At 44.4% G+C, this 12,171-nt stretch overlaps 1 protein-coding gene across 7 annotated transcripts in view; it reads right to left on the reverse strand.

Moving 5' to 3' along the window:
• The window catches only part of TBL1X (transducin beta like 1 X-linked), a 507,113-nt gene that overhangs the window by 133,188 nt on the left and 361,754 nt on the right, over positions 1 to 12,171 (reverse strand). For all 7 annotated transcript variants that reach the window (XM_029604372.1, XM_029604377.1, XM_029604371.1 and 4 more), the window contains one exon: positions 12,042 to 12,149. In XM_029604372.1, coding sequence (XP_029460232.1) covers positions 12,042 to 12,099 — 58 coding nt within the window. In that variant the 5' untranslated portion in view covers positions 12,100 to 12,149. The remainder of the gene's footprint in view (positions 1 to 12,041; positions 12,150 to 12,171) is intronic.

Below are 12,171 nucleotides of genomic sequence, written 5' to 3' on the forward strand. Positions count from 1 at the left end.
TATCAGTTCTTTTCCTGAAGAGCTAATTATCAAGAGGGAGAGACAAAAGTCTGTGCTCTGGGGAAACAGAGAGACAGACAGCAGTTCTTGTTTCATAGCCAAGCTACATGTAAAATTCCAACAAGGGACAGAGGAGCCAGGAGCTGAGAGACTTCCAGAAATATCCAGGCCCAGGAGCACATGCCTAGATAACTCTCCTAAGAGACTGAGGGGCCAATGCAAAACAAAAAAAAGTGCAGAAAGCGGGTGCTGAAAAGTCAGCGCCCACTTTCTTAACGTGTGCATGGCGCCATGCTATATTACAATTAGGGGGTCGCATTAGCAAGGAGGCTCTAGGGTCGCTTGCGCAGCGCCTCCTTGCTAATGCGACCCTGCGGTTACTGGCGGTCTGCCGGTTATGAACACCGATGTAGAGTTTATCTGCTCCAGGCAGGCGTTAATAGCTGAGTGATAAATGTACATCTGAGATGCACATTTATTTTTTTGCATTGGAGTGAATGAGTAATAGCCTCATTCACATGCATTTGCATGTGATGAGCGCTATCCCATTCACTCTGCTTCCGGACGCACATTAAATAGGTGCTAATCCACCTACTGCATTAGGGAGTGGATCAGCACCTATTTAACCCGCGTCCGACTGCGGCTGAGCGCACTGTATTGCATCGGCCCCTGAATTAAGTAATCTAAACTTTGCATAGATAGTATTTTAGCAGAGGAGGGAGAAGACTTATTTCTCTGCCTTTTGTCAAATTCAGTATCTCATCTTTATTGTTTCAGCCTTTCAGCCGAAGTCAAGTATAAACCCTTAGTGGGAAAGAGAAACTGGTGGATCATGGTCTATAAGAGACTGAAACCAGGCCAGCTTTCTGTTTAATACCAAGTAAACCACTTGGGGAAACTCCCCAGGAGAGACCGACCTTTCACACGCTGCAGTGCTCCTTTATTTGGTTTATTACGTAGCCAACTGCACCATCAAGAGGAATTCTCCATTTTTTTTATTGTTTTTTTTTCCCCTACACAGCTGACATTAGGATGAATCTGTTCCCCCAACTTTTTTTTTTTTTTTTTTTAAGCACTCAGGGCGAAAGAATTTGAAAGTTGTGTACTTCACTGCTTCCTCCCTCCTTTCTCTATTAGCATTCCTTTTTTTTTTTCTATCCATATGAGGATGTTGGTTGCCCTGGTTAACAGGCCATACCCAGTGTTATTTTTGCACTGCTTGATATAAAATAAGAAAATTGCAAGTTTATATTATACTTCATTACTGTACTTTTCCCATTTAATGTTCTGGTTGGGTTTACTCTCTACTTACACAATACTAGTAAAAGGGTTAATTACTGTTTTATTCTGGTGTGATGATTTTATCTGGTCTGTGGTGCCACAAGTGAGAGGTTGTTTGGGAAGGGTACAGAACTGTGGTATTGGGGTGACTGGGATCCTGTCTCATCCCCCACTCAGGCTATAAAACCGAAAATATATCATAGTAGTAAATATAATTTCTCATGTGGTACTCCCCACCCCAAGCATAGTCCAGACCAAGGGAGGGCCATAAATACAAAAAAGAAATCACAAACAACTAACATTTTTAACTCAAGGACAATGACTACAAGAATGCCAAAAAGGTGGCCAAAATAAGAGGATGATAGGGATGCGCTTTCACAGTAATTCTGATTAGCTGACCTCAGAAATAGGTGGTGCTGGTGGTGAGTGGAGGAGAGATTGTAGAAAATGTGTTAAATGAGTGGGGGGTCAAGAAAAAATGTGTTGGGGAAGGGGGAAAGTAGAGTTCTGTGTTAGTGGACGGCAGCGTAAAGGAGAAGCCATTCCCTTTTCTTGGGTTACCTACCGAACTCAGGCAGTTATAACTGCTCCAGAATACAGTGGCTAATGTTATTTACGGACTCAAGAAATTTGACCATGTGACTTCTATTTTGCAAATGCTACATTGGGTTACCTGTCATATTAGGTTTAAAATTTTGTGTATGACTTCGTGCCTTACATTTTGTTTTCTCTCTGTATCTTTCAAAATACTTGATTCATTACTCTCCATCTTGTCTTCTATGCACCTTGCAAAAATAAATGTTCTGCATCTCCCTTCCCCTGCAGTCATCAGGCTAGAGACTATCAGGGAATCATCATTCAGCTATCAAGCCCCAGCCGCCTGGAGTGGACATCCATTCTGAACTGAATTTTATGAAATTCCAGAAGATAGGGAAAACATAGCTTTTCAGTCAAGTTTTTGAATGTTGAACTTCTTATTTCAAGACAGATTTCACACCAGCCTTATTTTGCCAGGCTGTCTAATATGTATTTGTAATTTGCTTATTTGTTGTGTATGAATATATTTTGATTTGGTTTTTGTATGTTCTTTTATTGTACCACCACATGGATAAATTGCTTTATACACAATATATTAAATTTAAATAAAAAAGACCAATTCTGTGAATAAAGCACCTTTTTATCTGCAGAAAGAGCTTTTAAAATTAGAGGGTAATTTCTCAAAGCCATTTACTCAGATAAATATATCTTTTGTAAACTGCATTCCTCAGAGCAGATAAATAAGAATGGACGTTCAAGACTTATGTACTTTTAGCTGCTGCATTAAAAAGGGACATTCCTTTCGGTGTGTTTAGGATGGAAGAGTAACTCAGTGCACAGCATTTCTAAAAATATGTAGACACCATCTTATTTATTAGGATTCATTAACTGCCATTTTAAAAGTAAACTTTCATCCAAAGCAGTGTACACAATGATATCAAGCACGTGGTTACAATCCACTGGTATATCTATCATACCTGGTGTACAAAATGTTAAAGTTAGCATTGGCACAGCTAAACAAACTGATTAAACAGAAGGACTCACACATACATATATACGATCAAAACAGAATATAAATGATATGCAGACTAAATGATAACAGTGCAGCTGAATTTAAAGATTATGTATGGATACAACTTGGATGAAAATAAGATGCTGCTGCTGAATGTACAGATAAACAACCTATTTCCATATAGTCAGTTACAGGGAAGGGATCATCAAAAAGATTTGACTGATAGGATAAGGCAGTGGTAAAATAACTAGTGTCTGCATGTGGCAGGTCGATGCGAGGTATAGTTAGTCGCTCTTACTATTAAATGTAAGAGACCTAGACGTTATCTTAGACAGCGAATTGAATCTAAAAAAATTCATAAACACAACCATGAAAGACTGCTACTATAAACTGCACGTACTAAAAAAATTAAGACCCCCTCCTACATCAAAATGACTTCCGAACCGTCCTTCAGGCAATAATCTTCTCTAAGACAGATTACTGCAATACAATACTACTAGGACTCCCTGCTACAACCCTCAAACCCCTCCAAATGCTACAAAATACCACCGCCAGAGTCCTCACAAACACATGAAGATACGAACATATGCCTATTCTAAAAGACCGCCACTGGCTCCCGATCCACTTCAGATTTCTATTTAAGAGTCTAACGTTAATACACAAAGCCCTAAATAACCAAAACATACACTGGCTAAACATCTCCCTCCACCTCCAAACCCCAAAAAGAGCCACCAGATCTGCTAACAACAGAACCATCCCCATTCTCTCACCCAAACTAACACACTTGATCTCCACCAGGGAACGAGCCCTATCACTTGCCGGTCCCTCCATCTGGAACTCAATGCCCCTAGAACTAAGATTAGAACCCAACACAAAATTAAAAAAAAAAACATTTAAAACCTGGCTATTCTAACAGGCCTTCTCATAACTACCTCCCACACCAACAAACAAGCCCCTAAACTCAAGTATCCTTATTCAAAAATCCTTGCACATAGTTTTCTCCTGTTTCACCTATGTTATGACAGCTATATATAAAAATGCAGTTTTAGTTGTTTGCTCTCACTCTGATCACCCTAAGCCTCTTCCGAATACCTGTACCTTAAATGCCTTGTAATTCTTAAGATTTTGCTTACAATGTTTGAAATGTAATTTCTTACTTATCCTTCCGCTACATTTATCTATTTTGTTTTACTGTAAACCGATGAGATGTGCAAACGAACGTCTGTATAAAAAAAGCCATAAATAAATAAATAAATAAATAAATAAATAAATGCTTGGCTAAAATGCCAAGTTTTCACCTGCTTCCTGAAAAAGTGGTAGTTTTCATTTTGGCACAGCATAGTTTACACTTCCAGTGCAGCTTCTGCTTTCACAAAATCTGCGCTGGACCTTGCTGTGAGCAAATAAGTGCTGACCCTGCTCCCAGTGGGGGGAAGCTTCAAGGTTGGGGGGGGAGAGTCTGGCCTCAGTGACAAGCTGATCTCTGAAGAAGAGGTTTGTCCGAAGAGGGGATTGGGGGGGGGGGGGGGGGGGGAGAGATACGAGGCCCGATAGGGTAACTTTAAAATTAGGTGAGGAGAGAAAAAGAAATCAGGCTGTAGGCCCTTTTAATTCTTTTTTTTTTTTTTTTTAAGGAGTGGGGCAAAAGCTTTACTTACCTAGATATCTTTTGAAGATAGCTGTGTATCAAGTTATCTGGCCACACAAGGCCAGATAATGTTAGATCTACTTCCGAGCAGGTCTAAAGTGATCCGGCTAACTTAGCTGGATATATGCGATATTCGGCTATGTCATATCCTCCCTGGAATGCCCAGCAATGCCCCCTTTTTATCCAGCTAAATTATAATTGGATAAGTGGCTGAATATGCCAATTGTGCCATTTAGACAGATAACATTTGAGTTATCGGTCTGAATGGCATTTGAATATGAACCTGACTGGCATTAATGGTCCTCCAAGAAGAATGCCCACTGAGCTCAGCAGGTATCAAAGGTGACTCCTGGACAGGAGAACCCCCTAATCTTCACTGGGGAGCCCCACAGAAGAGAAGACTCCTAGTACAATGGGGAGACCGAATCTGGAATGGCACCCTTGTGAATCAGACCTGCTGTGCCTTAGGACGACCTAAGGAGAGCGCTACCACTCAACCGGCTCTCTGATCCCTCAAGGAACTGAGAGCAACTGCCACTCAGAAGCAGTGACATCCCTTCTCCAGGAAATGGAGAACAAGGGAAACTTCTTGTAGGAGTGGACAACCAGGCACCCAGAGGGGGACAAATAAGGGTCGAAGGGGAAACCCAGTCATATCTCCCTTCCTGAAGGGACAGGAAAGCAATGGGAATTGGGGTCTCACAATCCCGAAAAACCTTTTAATTCTCCAAGTGAGAGTTGGGTTACAGTCATTGATTGCTGAGGTTCAGAAGTGACCAATCTGCCACTTGCAGCCACCCACAGATGGGGTAGGCCACCACGGTAATCAATAGAGGGCATCGCTGATTACCGCTTCTGCTGTCCCCCCAGTCCTGGCCTACAAGGAGATGCACCGGTTGAAAAGAATCAAGGCTCCAGTTCAACGATAAACCTACAAGGGACAAAGCACCAGGAGCTTCCCCACAAGGGATTTCTAATACGGGAGGGGTCGAAAGACATATTCCTCTTCTGAGGAAGAAGACTCCTGAAACTGTACTCCTAGTATACACTCCCATAGGAGTTTGACCAGGGACTCAGTGTTAGGTCAGTCCTGTGGCTGCAGTGCACAACCTGTTGCGCTCGCCACAAGAGAAATTCACACACCCCCATACAGTACAGGGCAACTGGAAGAATAGTGCCCTCCACTGTAAAAGCATGCTGACTAGTACTCCTACAGTGTTATCCCATCTTGTGGATGGCAGCACACCTATGAACCCACTCGAAATGCTTGTGGGTAGAATCCCAAGGCACAGCAAGGACCAAGCACCAGTCGGTGGCAGCACACTGCCAAAAAGCAATCACACTGTGTGTGATGGCACCTTCCTTGTCAGTTACAGAACAGATGAGGAGGCAGAAAAACTTGACGCAATGATGGCAGAACCCTGGCATGGCTGTGTATTGCAAACAGACAGGGAGAATGCCACCTACCAGCACTTGGAGTAGATGCCCTGCCATACCTGACCGCACATGCTGCGCATCACTGTCATGTTAATTCCCAATGGAGTGGATGGGAACAATGGACAACTGATCCCTAATACCATGGAGACTCTGATTATGGCATGGTGGTGGGTGGCGTTCTATGGCATCGCCCCCAAGGTATCCCTAGTACTTGATAAAGCTCCAAGAGGCTAGACACAACCTATGACACCTTGAAATTGCATCGGGAATGGCTTCCTGCCATTTCCTCAGGGAATGGCAGCAGCAAAGTCCTTGGTGATCGACAGTGCACTTGGTACCTTGCGGTTGTGTCCTGTTGCATCTGACTGCGTCCACTGGTGCCCACCATGGTGACAATGCCTGGACGATGGATCGCATCAATGGCACCAAATAATGCTGCATCCAGGCCTTTGACAGTGCTTGACCATGTCTTGATCAGTTCGACAGTATATAACGCCATCCTCGGTGCCACAGCGGCCCGTGGACATGGATAGCCCGGTGGCATAGATAGAGACCCCGGTGCCCAAAGGCATTGATGGACCAGCGAAAGCAAGGATGCCAGGGGCGCCTGCAGGCAGAGGCTCTGCAGCCCCAACATACTTTATCGGTGTTCAAAAAAACAGATGAGTACCAGCACCATCGACAGTTCTCCTTGGCTCACCTATACGTCAGAGGACATCAATGCTGCAAGCTTGATGATGTCCCTTGCCAACGGCTATGGCTAACAATAGCCTCGCTAGCACTCATTAGCAGCGATGATGCATGAAGCCAGGTGGGGCCTCCGATACCCCCAATCCTAACAGCTCAGAACCTCTTTGGCATCCATGGTGCCCAATAGCCACAAGCCAGTGATGGGACAACCCGATGCCCTTCGGTGTCCCATCTGGACACAGCAAAGGGGGCCTCGAGGGCACCAGTACACTGCACCTGGATGCCTTGGCAGTCCAGGGTGTTTTGAGTGGATGGTGACCCCGGTGCTCAAAAGCATCAAGTCCGTCCAAGCTGAAACCCCTGTCGCCCAAGGGCTTCAGTAGCACTCGAGGGTTCTCAGGCCCTGGCAGTCGATGGTATCGAGGGTGACCCCTTGCCTCGTTGATGGTGGTCGACATCATCAAGAGAAGCAACAAATGGCATCACTGGTTAATATGCCTGATGGCCTCTAAGGCAGCCCCCACACCTCATTGGCATCAAGAGCGTCAATGGTAATGAGGCAGCTCCGCACCGCAATGGCCTCGATGGCCCACGCATGCACTTTGAGGGCATTGATGGCATCGAGGGTGGCTCTGATGGCATTGAGGGGGACCATAGCACTCGATGGCAGTTCTGGTCGCCAACACCAGAGGTTGGTGCCGCTACTCCGCCACATCGAGGCCCAAGGTGCATTGATCCACAGATGCCTACAGCACAGAAGGCCCTTATGGTATCGAGGGCAGTCACGCATCTAGATGGCAATGGCATCAAGAGTGACCATGGTGGCTCAATGGCAGTCCTGGTCCCTGATGTGGTCCTGACATTGACGTGTCAGACCAGCAGTGCACTGGTCATAGATATATGTGGGCAACAGTTACTGGGCACAGCACAGAAAGTGCAGCAGCAAGCTGCTTGCCCAGGCTCCTGCTCACCCTTTCTCACAAGGAGACTGCACTGCCATCACAGGCAAGCAGGAGGGGATGGTATGACATCTAGGGCTCCTGCCCATGAAGACTAGTTCCTTTGAATGTGGGGAGGATGAGCTCTAACCCCCACAGGAATGGTGTGGTTCTCAATCACTTCACTGTCTGAACCTCCATCAATGCTGATTGATCAGTGAAATGACATAGAACTCCTGCCCGGGTAGAACTCAGGCGAGTCCCCATGCTCAGCGGCCTACATCGATTACCCATGGACTGCACATAGTCAGTCCTGCCAGCACTTAAAGGTACAAAAAAAGAGACAGAGTAAGGAGAAAACACAGGTATAACATTGCAGGTGCAGTATTTATTTAATAAGGGATAGTATTAGACTTTGCCAGGCTAAACAGCGACTTAAGGCCTGCCATGCGAATGGCAGACAGTAGAAAGAAGAAGAGGAAAAGAAAAATGAATGTAAAACTACCATAAGGTAAGGGAAAGAAAAAACAGATGCAGCTCTAGAAAAAAAATCACTTACAAAAACTGTAAGGAGAGAGCAAAGCTGAATACCGTGAAACACACAGCTCACGCAACCACAGGACAAAAAAAAAACCAAACAAAAAAAAAAACCAGACTGAGGGACTCTGCCTAGGGTGCAGGGTGATAACTACTGCTGCACATGCTCAGCAAGGCATGTTTGAAAGTTCTAGATTCTTTGAGATCAAAGTTCGAGACTGGGGCTCCATCCGATGAGGTCACTCATGTGAGGACTACCATCCTGTTTGTCCTCAGAGAAGGTTGTTTACTATTTGGAATAGCTGCTTGGTTGAGCTCATGAACTGCCCAATGGTTTGCAAGAATTACTATTTTGTGGCAGTTGTTATGGTTTGGCGGTAGATTGCCATGTGGGATCTACATTCAAACTTGTCCTCCTCATGGTATGATTTGCATCATCTAATTTCTAGTTTGCATCCTAGACATCTAAGGCATCTTAGTTCTGGAGTGCATCAAGCTGAGTGAGAGTGTGAGTGAGAGAGAGAGAGCGAGTGTGAGAGTGTGTGTTCCACCTGCTCTGTTACTGAAGTGGTTGTCTGGTTTCCAGATGGGTATTCTAGAGCCACAAGCAGGTTTTTAACCAGTCAAGGGTTTTTGGGTTTTTTGGACTCGGATTTCTTTCCACACTTTGAAAGGGCCCTTTGTTTTAAATTGATGGTTATAGAAAACTTAATTAGGGAATGATCTGACCATGACTGTGATATTATCTTTATATTACTGACTTGGTGTTTGGATCTGTGTGGCCCTGAGAGGAACATTAGGTCTAGTATGTGGCCCTTCACATGGATGAGGGATGATTACTTTGTGTAAATCCTAGACAAGGCATGGATGTGAAAAAATATGAAGTATTAGGATTGAGGTTATTTAAATATAGAGGTTGAAATTGCCCATAATCACCAGATTATAGAATCTCAGAGAGAACTCTGTGATCAGTTCAAGCAGCTCAGATATGAATGCAAGTAGTTGCATGAGGGTCTATAGATCAGGAGGTTCCCTACAATGTGCTCATTTCCTGCTATGCTAATATACATTCTAAATCAGCTGCCTGTGAGATGGGTATTTGGCATAGTATGAACAAGTCACCCACTGAACGAGTTATACCTAACTCTGGCTTGGGTTGATGTTCTATGGAGAAGCTAGTAAGGTATAACTCGTGAAGTGGGACTCCTCCAGTCTCATCTAGCCATGGAATAACAGTCACATTTCAATAAAACAAAATAAAAACATAACAGATAAAATCAACAAAAATGAGCAAGCCCATTAAGCATTTACTTAATCATAAGCTTGTTTGAACAAGAAAGTTTTCAACAGTTATCCCTAGAACATCTAGGTGTTGTTTGCTAATGAGACCATGAATAATGGGGAATTTCTTATTTAGCAACCTAGCATTCACCAGGCCTATATTACCACATGGCAGTCTGCCGATAGGCCCAATAGTGGCTTAGAGAGCAAGAAGTGGGAAATTCATGCAAAAACTGATAACTAAATTTCTCTTGATGATAAATGTTCAAATGACTATACCTAAAGTGCATGCAGTCTTTGGTACAAACACTCATTTGCTAAGTGGTACGCAGAAATACCAATTAAATGCTGCAAACCCTATAACCTTGAGGTCAAAGACAGCAAAATGTTTTAGAAAACTTGCTGTGCACTGGAAAGCAAGAGTTGACACAGCATCACGTGCCGTGGCCATATACTTTGGTCAAAGTAACAGCAAAATGCACATTGCGAGAAGATCTGTTGCTTTTAAACGGCAGTGATTCTCAATCAGTATGACACACAGTACTGGTGTGCTGTGACAAAGACTCTACTGTGCCGTAATAGTGGCTGCAGTTGCTCTTTCCTGCCTCCAGCACGATCATCCCCATCCCTCCCAGCGTGATTCTGCAGCCTGCCCCCTCCTCCCATCCCGGTGCAACTCTGCAGTGTCAGGTTTAGGTGGCAGGTGGATCCCATCCTGTCAGCTAACAAAGTGAAGTGCATGAGCATCATTTCAGACGATGGACACCGTGAGCATTTTTAAAACTTGACTGAACTAATCTTGTGAGAATACCCTGCTCCAGTTTTGAAAATGCTCAAGGTGACCGCCAGTTGTAATGCTGCACATGCACTCTCTCTACGGCCTGGTGGGATGAGTTTGCCCATCGCCTCAAACCAGCTGTTCACTTTTTTTTCTTTCTTTTTTTTTTTTTTTAAGATCATTGACCCTGTGCAGGCCACTATAATAGTGCAGCAAGATGGGGGTGGAGGATCACGCCCGAGGGATGGAGGGAAGCACTGTACCTGAGAGACGCTGCCATTGCTACAGGTCCTGGAAAAGACCAACACTCCTACAGGCTCCACCTGAGAGGACATGCCATCAGTGCTGAAGAGGCCTCGGAGAAGAGAGGGGAAGGAAAGCGAGAAAGGAGCAGAAGGGAGAAACTGAGGAGGGAAAGGCTGAGGAGAAAAGGGGAATGATGCAGCAATCAGTGAAGAGAGAAGGACTAGGGGACAGATGGAACACTGGGAAACTAAATGGAGAGATCAGATCACTGAAACGAAGGGGGAGAGAGGAGAGTAGAAAAGGAGGGAGAGAGGAGAGAAGCAGCAATGGGAAAAGGGTACAGAGAGGGGATATGGGAAGACACTGAGAGGAAAGACACTCAGTGGAGGGAAGGGAGACTGCGAAGATGTAGCACAAGGAATACAGAAGGTTGGAAGAACTGCGTTAGTGGGGAAGGGGCCAGGTGGATGAGAGAGAGAATCTCACAGCCAGGAGGGAGTGGGGCAAGAAAACTGAGCAGGATGGGGAGTGACAGACCGAATCCACTAGGGGTGGCAGAGAGGGGGGAATTGTGTGAAATTTGCTTTGATGTGCTTCGAGAATTGAACACATTTCAAAGTCTGCCTCATAAGCATATGACACCAAGATATAACATAACACAGAAAAATCAATGGATCTTTTGTTCAGCTTGCACTAATGCAGGTGTTTATGCGTGTTAAAGCTTAACACATATTAAGGAGCTTGCATTAACATTAATGTACTTTTTCTTTTTGCATTAAAATCGAACTGAGCTGATTGCATTAACACAAAAACCTGCACTAATGCCACCCTTAACACAAAACTATAATTAGTCCTGTAAAGGTGTGTTAAATGTGCAGAGAAACTGTTACTGCCGCACTTCAATGTGCTCTTTTGTAAAGGGCGTAAAGCCTGTATTGAAAAGCCTGTTTAATACATTTCAGTAAACAGGTCTCCCCCCCGAGATTGTACAGCGACATCCATGTTTTATTTCCCATTATGAGAGTTTCCCCGAAGTACTAAGGCACATAGGCTATGAAATTCTGAGCATAACTACATGACCACAAGTCGGTTTTGCCATACCATACATGAAATACGAACTTGCTAAAAAATCAAACTCATAGTTATATGGAGTAACCTGCTGCCGTTCTCAGGTGAGCAAACCCAAATTCTGTTCATGTGGCAGAGAAGAAGTGAAATGGAAAAACATCAGTGTGTCTCTCACCAACTGAGTAGCACAAAAGGGTTTTCCCCACAGCTGTGAATAGCATAATACAAGGGTGTTTTCGAAACTTTGTTTTTCGTTAACTACAGTGTTTTCTCCCACAGACAAGTGAACATGGTGCCCAGGACTTAAAATGTGTGCTTCATTTGTAAATGCTTATTAGTTACCTTCATGCCCAGGGAATATCTGGGCATGGTTTCTTGTCTGTGTGTCCCATTTCCCAGGTCCTTTTCAAAGATGCACATCTAATGATGAGGTAATATAACGTTACTTCTGTTTCTGCAGCTGGGATCTCACGGGATGGTTCTGGTGCATCCGGCTCCCAGCCTCCCCCCCCTTCTTGAAAAGGAAGGTGAAGAGACCGCCCCTTGCTCTCTGGTTTGTGCTAAGCCAAAAGAGGAAGGAGAATTTACCTGACTCCTGGAGATAGCGATATACCAAGAAATTCACTTCGTCGCTGGTTATGCTCATCTTAGCCCCACCTCAAAATGATGAGGGCCACAAGAAGTGCGATTCCCGCTCTGTTCAGAAAAAAGAAAAAAT

Source organism: Rhinatrema bivittatum, chromosome 5 (assembly GCF_901001135.1).
Source record: "Rhinatrema bivittatum chromosome 5, aRhiBiv1.1, whole genome shotgun sequence".
Classification (NCBI taxonomy): Eukaryota; Metazoa; Chordata; class Amphibia; order Gymnophiona; family Rhinatrematidae; genus Rhinatrema; species Rhinatrema bivittatum.